General features: G+C 37.2%; 1 protein-coding gene across 1 annotated transcript in view; it reads right to left on the reverse strand.

Annotated features, from left to right (window-relative positions):
- Window positions 1-11252: 11252 nt before the first annotated feature.
- The window catches only part of CCDC102B (coiled-coil domain containing 102B), a 36100-nt gene continuing 30492 nt past the window's right edge, over window positions 11253-16860 (reverse strand). The window contains exon 4 of the mRNA XM_040587300.1: window positions 11253-11411. Within this exon, the coding sequence (XP_040443234.1) occupies window positions 11253-11411 (159 nt within the window). The remainder of the gene's footprint in view (window positions 11412-16860) is intronic.

Here is a 16860-nt window from a genome sequence, read left to right on the forward strand (position 1 = left end):
AGAAAACAACAGAGAAATTCAGTGTAAAAAGAAGGAAATATTTTAACTCATATAGTTAATACTTTATACATTCCCATGAAGAATTACAGGTTTCATCACTTTGCTCTCATTGCTGAGGTTGATGTTGAATGACTACAGAGATCTCCAAATAGGCCTTCTATTACTTTATTTATAGAATACATCCCCTAGTAAATTATCATATTAAGATATTAATGTGATTAAACCTATTTTACAAATGCTACAGGACAATACTGAATATCTACCCTTAAGTGAAATAAAAATCTTACCCTAATTAAGAAAAAATACAGTACAGAATACATGATTATACATACACATCAGCAAAACGTATTGTTTTTCTGGTTTTTATCATCACTATAAAATGTGTAATTCAAAATTTTTATGCAAACTTTTAAAATTTTATTACTACAATTTACAGGCCCCTTCAAGAAGTTAGAAAATAGGAGATAAAATACTAAAGTTTAATGAAAAAATTGAAGCATACTAATACTCTTAAAATTATGCCACTAGTCACATGCAAATGACAGATTAATTTTAAAATCTAGTCTTTGACATTCAGCTTCTTGTCAGGAATTCTGAATTAAATATTTTTGAAACTGGAAGCAATTTGGTGAGGGAAGTACAGTGCTGAGTGTTGATCCATGACAGTTTTTAATCCAGTAATTTTTTTCTTGCTATTATTAAACATCAGCATAATTTGCTAGAGGAAATGAACACATCTGTAAAACTGTCTTTTTCTTTGTTTTTAGCCCTACACTTTAGTGGATTTTCTAAGGAATTGAAATGACCGTTTCACCAGAAAAAATATTTAGGAAAAAAAGCATATAAAGCCAACTGTATCCCAAACGGTAATTCTGACAAAAAATTGTTTTAAAAAATCTGTTAAGGGAGAAAACTGAGCCACCAGTACTTCTTTCCCATCACAATCACCCCAGAGGTCTGCATTGAAACAGAGATAACTCTCCATTAGATGAACAGTGCTAGCTGAAGTATCAAAGTTGTTAACAATACTACCATAATTATGCCTTCTTTTGAGTTTTGTTCTGATGAAGAGTAAAAAATATATTAAAAGCATAGTCTAAGAGATTTTGACACAAAACCAGGAGAGAAACACACGGCAATAATATAAGTCCTTACTATTTAAACTTCTTTTGCACCATCTGGGTAAATTATAAAATTCCTCCTCTGTACTGTGGTGCATCCTCAAAACAGCTCTGGCAGATCACATGCATTCAGATAGCAGGTAGAGAGATGAATGTCTACTGTGATCACTGCTGACACAGAAGCAATTTGCATCTACTTTTGTATTTGGCTCTGTTCACACCAGTAAGTCAGCACAGCAGAACATGGTAAGTAGACTACAGCAGCAGATGCTGAGGCTCAGGCACAAACACAAGAGTCTGTGTTTTGCCTGCTTCTGCGGCCCTTAATACAAATGCAGTACAAGGCCATCCCAAAAAACATCATTGGTCCAGCCCCGTCCACTCCAGCAGGGCTTGGAGCAAGGACCATGAATATCCAAAGCAGAGCTTCCCACATAGTTTCCTCCAGAAGGAATTGAGCCTGCACAACTCTGAACTAAAGCAATACCAGTTCAAGGTGGGATGATGGGAGGGGATCTGCCTTAAAGCCACATTATTTCTTTGAACCAAAATGTTAAGATATGTTAATGCAGCTGCCACATTTGTCACCTTATACCATTAATTTTTCTCAACCACTTCTTAAATTTTATTTCACAACTGTACTTGTAAATACTGTTCTAGTTAATAATTTGTCGTAAGTTTCTGTGGAGCTTAGAGTAATAAGGCTGTCTCTCATTAAAAGTGTTCTACTGTGGTGGGTTAACCTTGACTGGCTGCCAGGCGCCCATCAAGCTGCTCTTACTCTTCCCACCTCAGCAGGATACAGGGAGAAAATAACATGAGAAACATCATGGGTCAAGATAAAGGCAGTTTAATAAAAAATAAAAAAAAAAAAAAACCAAAAAAAAAACCAACCAAAGGCTGCATGTGGAAGCAAAGCAAAAAACCAAAAAACCCCCAAAACCTCCAACCCATAAATGGAGATGCACTCTTTACTTCCCACCAGCAGGTGAAGTCCAGCCACTTCCTGGGAAGCAGGGCCTCAGTACACACAGAAGTTGCTTTGGAATACAAACACCTTAACAAGGAACACCCCTTTCCCTTTGGTCAGTTTGGGTCAGCTGCTCTGGGTGTTCCCCATCCAAACGTACTTACTTTGCGAGGGAGGTCGGAGGGACAGCCTTGATGCCATGCAAGCACCGCTCAGCAACAGCCAAAACACCACACCAGTGTGTTATCGACCTGCTGCAAACACAAGTGCAAGGCACAGCACTGCACAGGCTGCGATGAGGAAAGTTAACCCATTCCCAGCCAGACCTGGTACATCTACATTCAAGTAAATAGTAAACAGCTGGAACGAATGAAAATTAATAAACTTTAAAATGATCAAAATATTTCTGGGAAGAATAAAATACAATATGAACAACCTTTTTAGCTGCCTGTATTGATTATTTTATATTATTTTTTTTTTAACAAAAGAGAAAAGCATTTAATACTTCAGTTGCCAAATCTGCAACTGATATTTTGCTTTCATAAAAAAATGTATGTTTGATATACTGCATAAAACGTGTGTTACTAAAATGTGATCTGATCCAACAGCTTCTTATCCTAAGGGTTTAGATGCAAGTAGTTGTAATCCATTAAAACACAGCAAACACTAGTAACAAAGGGTCTGATATATACAGTAATCTTTAAAAAAGTCTGTTCCTAACTAGAGATGAAAATTAGCTGGTAATATTTTTTCCCTGGATCATGAAAAAACAGAAACTTATGATGCTGCAAATTTAAAAACTGTGGTATTTGCAGTTCCCTTTCTTGAGAATCGAGTATGTAGCTAATATTTCCATGAATTGACGGTGGTTTTTCTCTTCAATTAATACACTCAATACTTCAATCACTCTGAAATCTTTGTCATGCAATTGCATACCAGAACAGATCACAGTATTTGTTCTTTGGTAGTGTGTTTGAAACAGTTGCTTAATCTGTAAATGAAGAAAAAGATACTATCTTGAAAATAAATGTGGAAGTCAGTACAACTGTGTTCTAACATCTTCCTTAGAGATGTACAGAGAGGAGAATTTTTGGTTTGAAATTTTTGTTAATTTGATTTTTCTAGTCTTAAAGAATTAATGATTGGACATCAATTTCTTATTCAACTAAAAAATAGATTTAGGGAGCAGTAATTTAGACTCACAGTCTTTACTGGTGTTTTTTAGTTAAAGTTAGGAAGCATGTCAATCACATTGTAACTATTCTTATATCAAATTTTGTATCCATAAAAATTTGTGTTTACACAGTGATACTATGAAATTACAAAGACTATAACTACAGTAGGGTAACTAGTTTCTGCCATATAAGTAAACCATCATAAAATATCTTATTTTGTAATTAAAAGAAATACCCTTTTCACATCTTTTGTATAAGGAAAAGGCAAGAGTGGATATCGTTCCTCTATTTTAAAAATATGAAGAAAACCAATCTCACTGACGCTACTATTGTAAAAATTTATTTTTGTCTATGAAATGTGAGGAACACACCCACCTCGGACATTGTTGTGGGATGATCTTGTCTAGATTTCAGATGTCCACCCAGCTACTCTCTCATCTCCTCTTCTCTACAGGTTAGGGGGACAAAATAAGATGGAAGGGCTCATGGGCTGAGATAAATTACCCTCATAAGAAAAATAGTCTTGATTTGAGTAAAATTGGATTTATTGCCAATTAAAAATAGAGTATGATGGTGAGAACCAAAGATGAAACTAAAAATATCTTACTTCCTTCTCAACCTTCTTCACAGGCTCAACCTCATTCCTTTACTCCTTACTCTCTACCTTCTCCCTCTATGCACAGATGGGGAACGGCGGGTTATGGGTCAGTCCATAACAGTTCCTCTCTGCTTCTCCTTTCTTGTCACACTGTTCCTCTGCTCCAGCAAGGGCGTCCCACCCACAGGATATAGTCCTCCATGAACTGTTCCAGAGTGGGTCCTTCCCAGAGGCCAAAGGGTCCTTTCCATGGGGCAAGTCTTTCAGGAACAGACTGCTCAGGCATGGCTCTCCCAGGGGCTGCAACTCCTGCCAGAACCCTGGTCCTGCATGTGCTCTCCACAGGCTGCACCTTCCTTCAGTGCATGTACACTTGCTCTGGAGTGGGGTCATCCACCCATGGATGCCCCAGTGCCTGGAGCACCTCCATCCTTCCTTCTCTGGCCTTGGTGTCTGCAGAGCTGTTTCACATTTTTTCCTCACCCTTTCCCATCCTTCACACCCCTGCTCAGTGTTTTTACTGTATCTTAAATGTGTTTTCATAGAGGTGCCACCAGCACAACTGATGGGCTCAGCTTTGGCCAGTGGTGGGTTCCTTTTGGAGCCAGTTGGAATCAGTTGTGCCTGGTACGGGGCAGCTCCTGATGTCTTCTCACAGAGGCCATCCCTGCAACCCCCCTGCTACCAAAACCTTGCCATGTAAACCCAATACAGACAATTTTGCAAATTATTTGCATAACAATTTGAGTGTTTCCTACTTTTGAAAAATCAAGCCTAAATTTTGATGATTTAAAAAACATCTTGCTAGATAACACTAAGCTAAAATGGTTTAATCTTAAAAATATATGTTGTTCATCGTTCCATACTTAAAATCTATGGATTTTTTTCCTAACAACATTATAAACAACATAATATTACCATATTAAAGATGGAAACTAAGCTTAAAAAATTCATCTATGGATCTACAAGCTCCATAGTTCAGCACTGTGCACTTAAATTCTGTAAAGTCCACTACAAAATATATTCAATGAATCAAAACCATAATAACCAGATAATAATTAGAGATATTACAAAGTTATTATTCCCCCAAATTTATTTATAAGTCTGTTTCAAGGTTATTTCACAGATGAAATAAAAAATTTCTTTCCATAAACAGCATGTTTTGCGTATTGAGCTATACCATCAACAAGGGTTTTTTTACTTCATTTTACCCCTTCCTAAATAAACCAGTTAGATGCATTAAATATTTGTTGCCATGCTATTTGTCAAACAATACAGCTATTAATTTAAATGGTATTTTCCACTCCAAGAAGTACAATCGATATACAATCGTCTGATCTCAATTGTTTCATCAATTCCCCTCATCTTGTGCAACAGAAGTTACCCTTTCAAAAACTGCATGTGGAAACATTTATAACCAACATACTGCCAGCTAAGAATAATATTGAGGACTCACATTTTGTGCAAAACATAATTAATATTAACTTTTCTGTTCAGAACTTCAATCTGCATGATTTACTACCATTCAGTGGCGAGAGATTGCAGAAAAAGAGATTGCACAAAACTGCACAAAAGTATATTCTGTGGAGGTATACATATTAAAGAGTAAGGAATTTGTCAACATGAAATAATTTAGACAAGGATGTAAGGTCTTCCCTTCTGTATTTTGATACCATGTTTAATCTTACTAAAACTGTTATGAAAGAAAAAATATCACCATAGATTATAACCTTTAAAAATTTGAATCAGCTGTACCTCAATTAGTAACACTGTGTATTGTTCTAAACAACTACAATGGATCTCCCAAGTCACCTCACAAATACAGGTTTTGGAGAAACTAGGGTGTTAGGCAACTGTGTTTTGCTCTGGAATTCATTCAGTAACACTTATCCATATCCCTTATGTCTGTTTGCTAAAGAAAGCCCTATTCATTCAGATTAAGATGCACAAAGGTCTTCCGACAGCTGTGATTTCAATCTTGTATAACCCTTGGCTAACCTAAATACCTAACCATCACCTATACTTTACGGAAATTATCCGTCTGTACTCTTCTAACCCTGCATAAAACACCTTATTTTATTTGAACTCAAGCTACCATCCCAGAAAAAAAGGCTCCTAAATCAAAAAGCAAAGCCATTCTTTTCAGGTTATTGATAGCATTCAGCAAATTAGATAGTGACAGTTTCAGAATTTATAAAAGGTTCAACAGTGACAGGATGTTCCTACATAGGAATTGATCAGTTCCATCTAAGATATAACTTGAGTTAGGATGGAATCCTTGAAAAAACTACTCTCCTTTCCTAACTCCTGTTTTTCATTTACTGGCAGCAGCAAGGTTAAAAAAAACATGCTAACTAACGCCACAAACCATTGTCTTCACTACATATGGCTGGCCAGGTCTCCAACAGCATGACTGATTTGGAGATGAACTCATTTCCAGAGTAATTTTTCTTGTAAATTTTTTTTCTATCTTATTAACTCTTTGCTGCTGTGAATAGAGTTCATGGTGGCATTAAGTGATCACCACAGTCATTCTTTCCTGTAATACTATTGACCTTTTATGTTGCTTATGTTGTCAGTTGGTGTCTGGTGTCACAGAAGACTGCTTACGGTAGTACCATTTGCTCTGCCTGCAGCCAGACACCAGGAGCCCCAGACGCAGTGAGCAAACGTGCCTGGGGTACTATGGCAGGCCAGCCCCCACTGACTGCTCACAAACTGCGCCAAGGCTCCCAATGCCACATTGCACCTCTCGTGGGCAAACAGTTCAAAGGTCTTTGAGAAATCTGGTAATCCCAGGGCTGGAACTTTCACTAATGCTTGCTTCAGCTGCTTAAATGCAGCTCACACCTCCTCAGTCCAGATGACATAATCCTTTCAGACAAATTTTAGTAAGCCATACTATGGTTCTACCTGAAGTCCACTGTTTGCAATCCACAATTGGCACCACCCACCGTTCCTAGAAAGGCTCTCAATTCTCTTGCAACTTGAGGCTCAAGGAGTTGACAAATCGCTTCTTTCCTGTTTGTACTTAATCATCTTTGTCCTCTAAGAATCTCACACCCAATATAACTTACAGTCTCCTTAGCTATCTGTGCCTTTTCTTTGAACACCTGATACCTGCTAACTCCCAGGAAATTTAGCAGAGTGATGGTCAATTCTGATTAATTGTTATGTATTTTTGAACAGCCTCTTTTACCCTATTCATAAAATCTGTGGGTGATTCCTTGCAATCTTATTTTACTTCATACAATTTAGACAAATTTATAGCTTTTGGTATACCATTTCTAATTCTGAACAGGATCCATCTTTGTTATTTATTTAATAATTGTCTAGATCTGTGGATATTGGGGTCCCAGTTAATGTTCACAGATGGAAATTTTTGCTCCACTGTTCCTTTTAGCATATCTGCTGCTACGTGAGCTACATGTATTCTGGTTGCCTTGTGGGCCATCTCTTTCGCAGTACCATCAAAGAACACTTGCATTAATGCCTCTATATCCTTTCAGTCAGGATCTTGAGTTTTAATCATCATTTCAAAGGCTCTGGTGACCTTATAGGGATCATCCCTATAGTTTCCTGCCACAGCTTTCCAATTATTTAAATCAATGATTGAAAACAGAACTTTCATTGTTACTGGTCCCTTTGTCCCTACTGCTTGGTGTAGGGGTGCCTGTATCACTTCTCACTGGCAATTTCATGTCTGTCCAGCAACAGGACTAAAACCTGCAGCTCCCAACAACTGTACCTCCTGATTTTGACAAACCTCCTCACATTTCTGTATAGGTTCTCTTGGGTGTGCACAGTGACCCAGGGCAACCATCAATTTCATATACTCTTCTTCCATTTGTCAACAATATTCAGCATAAGACATCTCTGTCCTATACTACAAGCAGAACAACATATTTTTAAACCATTAGAATTTTTGTCCTTTTCTAATGCTAGAACAAAAAATCTGTTGGAACCATACCATATTCTTTTTGCTGTTCTGGATGATTTCTTGAAGTAAAGAACATGTCAGAATATGCAACTTCATCCCATTTCCTTTCCCTCCATAAGAACAACATTAGATGTAAAAGTGTATTATAATTCAGAGTGCCATTTTTCAGCCACTTTCCCCCATTCTCCAATCTATACAACGGCCACCATTAATTAAAGTATCCCTGGACGCAGATGATCCTGCAATATCCTTCTAATGTTTCAATATACATCCCAAAGGTGATTTTTTCAAGAAATCCTCCTCCAAAAGACTGAACTGCTCCCATGACAATATACACCAATTCTAAGAAATGACAAAACACCTTAGACAGGACAATACAAAAATCCAAGACAATTCACTCACACACACGTTCTTACAAAATTTTCATCTTAAAATATAATCCAGGTCTCAGTATCCAAAGTCATTCCAAGATCAAAATACTGGTAGGTAACCAAAAATCCCAATTTCAGGCACCCCTGGACCTATAATACAAACTAAACCCACAGTTGTGCACAAATCTTTCTTTTACCACAGTTCCTTAATGCACAGGACCTCTCCTCATGACTCACTTCAGGAACTTCCCAAAGTTTTTATATATTTTTATATCACAGGTGTCTCAGAAAGCTTGCTACATCTTAGTGAGCTTATTCAATAGGTCAAGTTAATCATTGCTTTAGTTTCAGCCCCTGTCAGTGATTCTTTAATTTTTGATTATATCAGGAAAATGCTCCCATCACGGTCATTCTATCTCCCCCTGAAGCTGGGCAGGCAGAGGCAATATCCTTGCCTGCAGATGACATGCTCCAATCAAGAAGTTCTATCAACAAGCTGAAGGAAGGGGTGAACAGTAACCCTTCTGAATTATGAAATTCAACAATGACAAAATCCTGCACCTGGGAAGGAAGAGTCCATTGCAACAACAGAGAGGTGGTGGTTTTTCAAGAGTAGTTGTTGCTTGAAGACTGGCTGGGCATCAGTCTGCTGGTGGTGTGTGATTGCTTTAGCTGGCATCACTTCTTTTTTTTTTCCCCCTCCTTCCCCCCCCCCCCCCCCCCCCCCCCTTAATTTATTAAACTATCTTTATCTCAACTCACAAGTTTTTCCTCAGTTTTGCCTTTTCCCTTTTCTTCCCCCACCTTGCTGCTGGGGAGTGAATGAGGACTGGGTGGGAGCTTTGCTGCCAGCTGGGGTCAACCCATCACAAAAATGCTGCCCACAGAGGTGGTGCAGTCCTGAAGATTTTTGAGACACCACCGGACAAAGCCTTGAGCAACCTGGTCTGACCTCAGAGCTGACCTTGCTTTGAGGAGGAGGTTGGACTGAAGATCTCCTGAGGTCCATTCTAGCCTGACTCGTTCTGTGATTCCATGATTTGCAGTTCTTGTAAATCAGAGATAGAAACAGCTACAAACAGATCAGTTCTCACCCTAGTCTTTGGATGAGACCTGTTACCAACCTGCCAGCTGATAGATTACATAGTTTCAGCTGACACGAAAAATACAGGTTTTAATTTTCTGCTTTAAACCAACAACCAATAGTTTTGAAGACAATCTTATCCTAAAATTATCAGCTATGAAAAGGCAAACACTGCAGCGATGTTCACTTTTATGATAAGGAAACAGATGACTGAGGTCCATCTCTGCCTTTTGACCTCAATAAAAGTTTGTGAAGTTGTGTCAGTAAGAGGTGTGATACTAATAGACAGAGCTGATACTAACAGACAGGGATGATCACAGATGTCTAATATTCTATGTAAGTAACACTTAATAAACAAACAAACAAAAAAAACCCAGCACAGCTGTAGGGCAACACCTCAAGGATGAGAGTCTGAGCACTGTTAGCCTGATGAATGGAGACGTGTTAGGACTTGTAGGGCACAAGTCCTGGGAACAAAGGAACAAGTTAACAGCAGACTCTTGAGCCATAGCAGTTGAGATGCCAACCCTATGGACAAAAGAGGGACATACAGCAAGATAAGGGAAGGGATAGTGCTGATAAGGAAATTTGTTATTTACGAAAGTCATGTAGAAAGAAACCCCCTAATCTTAGAATAAAGATTGATGCTAAGATAAGATAGACTAATCAGTACCTATTGTTTAAATGATGCATCTTAGAAGATAGCCAATCTGTGTAGTTCATGCTTAAGATTTAACCAATCAGTGTCTAACATGTAGAAGGTAGAAACGTATATTAATGTAAAAGAATCGCTAATAAATCGACATCTTGCTTGCATCAAGCTACATCCCGTCTCTTCATTTGCCGCACACAGCCATAGAATTAAAAGGTATTTGAAATACAGTAAGATGCATAGCAGATGAGCATCTTTCTGGCCACATCTCCAACCTCAAATCAGTTGCATTACAAGGAAATAATTAATATACTGGTATGGTATGATACAATGTGATATGACAAGATAAAATAAATATCAGTAATGGAAAATCCAAAACAGCTGTGTTTTATGTAAGATATTTTATAAAGGTAAGTTATACATATGAATTGCAATTTGCTGCTTCTGAGCCATCACAGAAATATAGAAAAATCACATGATTCCACCTAAAAGCAGACCTCAAGTACAGAACCTCTCTCTCTTAATTGTTCCCAAGTTAAATTACATCTTGTAACTATACCCTAAATCTGGTCTTAGTTACTCCTGCCATTATTCAAGAGTAAATACACATAAATTATATTAAAGTATTTGTTATTTAGGCAAATAAGAATGTTACTGATCGGTTAGGGGTTTTTTTTGGTTTTGGTTGTTTTTTTTTTCTTTCTCTTACAGAGTTTTAAGAGTCTCAAAGTGTAAGCCTTCTGGACTACTACTTAATTATTGGCATAGACAGTCACATAGTAAAGGAAGTACTCACAGTTAAGAGTCTCTGAATAATTTAATACATCATTTTTAGTACTATAAAAAGGTTTAAAAGTTAACATAACTTTAGGGGAATAAGAAATAAGGCTCTTCCTTTAGTTCTTTCTTCCCTAAGAAGAGATTCAATATTTAGCAAGACAGAAGACAGAGAAATTATTTATCTCACAGCTTTTTTTGCTTTAACCTTCACCAGGACTCTATAACTACCAAAGCTTACTTAATCTCTTCTGTTCCTCCCAGTCTTCACTTTTGCTCCCTAGCCTTTTCAGACTTGTCATTTCCCCCACTCCTCTTAAAAATGAAAAGATATTTCTCTCTGTTTCTGTACCCTACAGAAATTCAAAGTCACCGAGTTCTAACTACCCAGGTCTGAGATACAGACAGGCTGTTCTGTCTTGCACAACCTTTGTTTTAGGGACACATTTTGACATTACAAATTAGTAATTATTTTGGGGAATGCTCCCCAAGTCATCAAATTAAGCAACGCCCATACCTTATTTTTAACCAGCAGCTTACTTTGTGCATTTGGATAATCACAACTCAATTTAGTGTTGTTTTATTTTTTATCTCCAGAAGTCCCTGAATTTCTTTTACCTGCAATTTCAGTCTTCTGTTCTCTCCTTCCAAACATTGTTTTTCTGCTTCAGGTGTCTCTCTCTTTCCCCATTCAGACGTATTCTCAGACTGTAGTCTTTCCAGCTGGGAAGGGTTGGGGTGGTAGGAAGAACAACAGAAAGACACAAGGAGAGGAATAATATGATTTAAAACTCATGTTATTTACTGGATGAGGCTAATGGCCTCACCTCAGAGTAAGGTGGGCATCTTTGAAATCAGTGAAAGATACAAGTTTTCCATGTTTCATAAAGTTAAATACTTGAATTTGAAAAGAAAAAAACAAGAAAGTAAATTTTTCATTAATTGTACCTTTACAAAAGCAAAGAATGGGTAACGTTTTAATATAGTAACTTGTAACCAAATTTGATTTCTTCCCCTACTATTTATGGAAAAAGAGTATTTAAAAAAATGTTTTAAATGACATTGACACTGATTTTGGTCTGACTGTGTCAAAGTTCAATTTTTATTCCCCAAAATATAAAAAATCAGCATGCTTTTAGTTATTTGCTGTTTACATTTCAGAAGGACTATAATGAAGATTCATTAACCTGAAGAAGTTCTGAAGTATGTCTTCAGTACTAGAAACAGCTATCCTAATAACCAGAGGAAGAATTTTTAAGTTTTCAGAGTGTTTCTTAAGGCCACAATTAATAGTCTTAAGGGAAATATAATCTTTTATGGTGAATGTGTAACCTTACCTTAGGTTAACCATGCTTTCTGAATTCATTTATCTAATCCACATATATGAGGTATTACTTATATCAACAAAAAGCCATGTTACTGTCATATAAAATAGTTATCTAGCAAATGATTATATTTATTCTTCAGAGAAAACTAGGCAGAAGTCTTGTCAAGAATGTATGAAATGTTCCTCAGGTTTCAAAAGAAAAATTGGTAAAATGAATTTATTTTTACAGCACAAACCAGGTACTTATCAGGTACTAACAGGTATTTATCAGAAGATTCTTATTGACAAGTACTTACTATTAACAAGTTGTTATTAAATGGTACTTATAAGAAGACTGAAAGAGGTTAAGATAGATTAATCACTATGAAAACGAAAGGTTCCAGTTCTTTCAACTGGGATGAAAAAAAATAAAGAAGAGAAATGCTAATAAATTGAAGTCAACATTTTGAGAACTTTACTATTTTCAGTATGAGAACTAAAATTGATTTGATAAAAGTAAAGACTGACAACCATGCAAGGCACTTATTCATTGAAGAAACAGGATATCTGTGCCCAAGTCTTTAGAAAGAGCCAGAGGGGTGTATTTCTTCAGATATGTGTTACTTTTATTTCAAAATCAATTTCTGGTAAATAATGAAAAGCTACTGAACATGAAGCAAAGAGAATGAAGTGTTACAGCATCAGAGAAACACAATTCAAACCCTGTGAATTGTAACAACATGGTTATCTAGCTAAATAAAATACCAAACTAATCTGCTCCCACCTTATTTCTGAGCAAATAAAAACAATTAGAAACTATAAACTCAAAGAGGTTCATTCAGGTTTTCAGAGGAAAGTAGAAATGCTTTTTGTCTCTCCAGTAAGGACAGAAATCATATTTGATGGAAAATAACAATTGTTTACTAACAGTTATAATATTTTCCTATATATTACTCTAGCTAGTATTCTATATATGATAAATCAGACAATTCCCCAAAAGGCTGATTAGTGTAGGGGGAAGGGAAAAAAAAACCCCAAACCACAAAGACAAGGTGCTTTTTTTCTCCACAGGCTTCAGCTTGTCTTGATGAAGAACAATAAAAGACAAACAGCAGCACTGTATGTTTCAAAAAGCTTCCATGTAGGAAGCAGACCCCAAACTTAAGTTTATCCATTTGAAAATGAGGTCCATAATGTACAAAGACTTATGCAAATTTAGGTATGGGCACTTTATGAACTAAAGTTGCATCTAAATACTGAAGTATAATCCTTGAAATAAATAGGAAAACAAAGACAAAAGAACTATGACATTACAAAAAAATACTTCATTAACAAATTAATTACAGCCCTCTCCAAATTCCATTTCTAAGCCAATTCACATCCTGTGTGGCAATCACCAACAGTATGAAACTTAACAAGAGCAAGTGCCGAATTCTCCACCTGGGATGGGGGTAGTCCTGGTTATGTGTACAAACAGGGGATGACAGGCTGTAGAGCAGCCCCACACAAAGAGATCTGAGGGTTTGGGCTGATCGCAAGTCAAATAAGAGTCAACAATGTGCCCTGGCAGCAAAAAGAGCTAACCGCGTCCTGGGGTGCATCAAGCATAGCATAACTGGCTGGTCAAGGGAGGTGACTGTCCCACTCTACACTGCACTGGTGTGGCCCCACCTCGAGTATGGTGTGCAGTTTGGGCACCTCAATATAAGAGTGACATCTAACAGTGTGTACAGAGGAGGGTAACCAAGATGGTGGAAAATCTCAAGGGAAAGACTTATGAGGAGCAGGTGAGGCCATTTGGCTTGTTCAGCTTGGAAAAGAGAAGGCTGAGGGGTGACCTCATCGCAGGCTACAACTTCCTCAAGGGGCAGGTGTTGATCTCCCCTCTCTAGTGACCAGTGACAGGACTTGAGCAAATGGAATGAAGCTGCATCAGGGCAAGTTCAGATTGGACATTAGGAAAAAGTTCTTCACTGAGAGGGTTGTCAGTCACTGGAACAGGCTCCCCAGGGCAGTTGTCATGGCATCAAGCCTGTCAGAGTTCAAGGTATATCTGGACAATGCTCTTAGGCACATTGTTTAGTTTTTAGGTAGTCTGGCAAGGAGCAGGGAGTTAGACTCAGTGATCCTTATGGGTACTTTTCAAATTGAGATATTCTGTGATTCTAAATACAGAGGATGAGTACCAACTACTTCACTTAGAAAAGTCAATTATCAAATAATTACAAACTGAATGGGTTATGTTTAAACACATTTTATTCTACCAACAAAAGACACTTCCTTAGGCTGTTTCTTCTCATCATGGTCTGTTTGTTCCCCTTAATAAAAACAAGAAGAAATGAGCTGAGCAACCCTCCACACACACCCCAACAGAACTCCTAAAACCTTGGCCAGTCTTAACATCATGACACACTGCTGGAGGGTACTATCTGGAGAGGAGGCTGAAACAGTTCAGAAAGATTAGGCAAACTAGCAAGTAAGAAAGAAAATAACATATTCCTTTCCTACTCTGTATCACACTGGCAGACAAACCAGGAACTAATTTTAACTTTTAAAACAATTATGCTAATCAGCAGTTGTCTTTACATTATGGACTTACTCTTGTATGAGAAGACTTTATACAGCTACAAAACTACTAGTTTTGTGGGGTTGTCCATCTGGCTAAAATACAACAGATTAAAATGTCTATGCATTTTATATTTATGTTATCTCATGGTCTGTAGAAGTTATTTACCAAGCTAAATTCCTTAGAATGTGATAAACATCTGTACTGAGATTAAACAGGGAATCGTGGAAGGAAAATTTTGTAACCTTGGGTTTGGGGATTTTTGGCACGGTATACCCACTAGTGATAGAGTACAAGTTGTCAGCTCTAATGCACAAGGTAATGTTAGATGCTAAAATGTTTCCAATTAGGTCTTTGATATCTATCCACTGAATTTTTGTACAGTAACTGGAAATAAAGGGATCACATACCTCTATTTAGCACCAAATCTTTTTTATCACTACCACCCGCACCCCCAGCTGTGCAGATTTATAGTTGTTCAAATACCATTGACTGGACTACAATCACAGAAACTGTGTTTTTTTCTAAATGAATATGCAGGCATAATATTTTACAGGTACCCATGAAAGATCTGGAACATAAGAAAGCCCTATGTTCAGGCAAAGCTTCTGCCAAAAAACACTACTCAAATTCTCAGCCTGAAAATTCACCTTTTCACAGAGATGACACTAATAAATACCAGTTCATATCTGGCAGACTTCAAGTAGAGAGAAATCACAAACCCATCCAAGGTTGAATTTCAGTCAGGCAATTAAGTGCAAGATGACTACCAAGCCAAGATCTGATGTCAAAGATAAATTGACTTATGATTGTCTTGTAATATTTCAATTCATTGCACTCAAGATGTCTACAAGCTCCAATAATGATAAATTTAAATATTTAATTATCCTGTTTCCAGCTGGGATAGAGTTAATTTTCTTCCTAGTAGCTGGTACAGTGCTGTGTTTTGGATTTAGGATGAGAATAATTTTGATAACACACTGATGTTTTAGGTGTTGCTGAGCAGTGCTTACACTAAGTCAAGGACTTTCCACCTTCTCATACTGCCCTTCCAATGGGGGCACAAGAAGCTGGGAGGGAACACATCAAGGACAGCTGAACCAAACTAGCCATATAATGTCATGCTGAACAATAAAACTGGAGGTAGGTGGCTCAGGGGGATGGGGGTGGTGGCCTGCTGCTCAGGGTCAGCAGATGGTGAGCCATTGCATTGTGCATCACTACTTTTGCAGTTAAAAAGATTAGCCTTCTCTTGAGTAGACGGAATATGTCTCCAAAACCTGTACAATGCATTCCCAGCACTACTCACACCCCAAAACCCCTGCCAGGGCCCTTCCAGCTCCAGGAGTTCAGCTGGCTGCACTTGAGGCCAGTTAGCTGATGTGAGCTGTTGTAAAGAGCTGGAAGAAGGTTCAGCAGAGGGAAGTCTCTCTTTGCCTCAGGGCTGCTTTTAATCTGAATACCCCAGACCCCATCCTTGACAGAGGAGCTATGTTGCAATTTTTTAACATATGTGCATTTAAAAGAGGAGAGATTCATATGAAAATAATATAGATTGCAGAAAACTATTGTTTTATGAGGAACACAGGTGATCCTGAGCTGACTAGTCATATCTTTCTAGACGAATTTTTCATCATGTTTTATCTTGAATCAAATAAAAATAATTATGTCTGAAATTATATGTATTTAACTCATTTAGTGGAAAACTGAAATATTGCTATTAGAAAGGTCATGAAGGAGATTTTATTGGTTTTGTTAAGTATGAAAATAACTGAAAATTACTGACCAAGTATTTGTTGGTAACATCTTTGCTAATTAATCTTCCTAAAGTAAAGAAGGATGTACACATTTATTTTAAATGAGACTAATAATATTATTTTACATTACTTTTTTCTAGATTTTATATTCTATAATACTAGGTAATCTAATCAAGTCCTTACAATCTTTAAGCAGGATACTTCTGGCATGCAGAATAATTAGCATGTGTAAAGATACATGTTCATATTTGTAGAACAAAATTTCAAACAAATAAAAAATATTTGCTGCTTACAATATTTCTTCAATTACGTACATCAATCCAATTTTACTTATCAATTGTTACTCGGTCATATTTTCAAAACATTTTAAGCAACTCTTAACTCATTAAGCAGTATGGGCACTGTATGTATCAGGTATGAGAAATACTTCCTGTGCAAGCTCAGCCACTTGTTCCATGAATCAACTTCACTCTCTTACTTTAACTAGGAACTAAAACATCTTAATTGCTTAATGATTGCTTATGATAGAAGCAACACTATGTT

The sequence above is a fragment of the Falco naumanni genome, chromosome 3 (genome assembly GCF_017639655.2).
Source record: "Falco naumanni isolate bFalNau1 chromosome 3, bFalNau1.pat, whole genome shotgun sequence".
Classification (NCBI taxonomy): Eukaryota; Metazoa; Chordata; class Aves; order Falconiformes; family Falconidae; genus Falco; species Falco naumanni.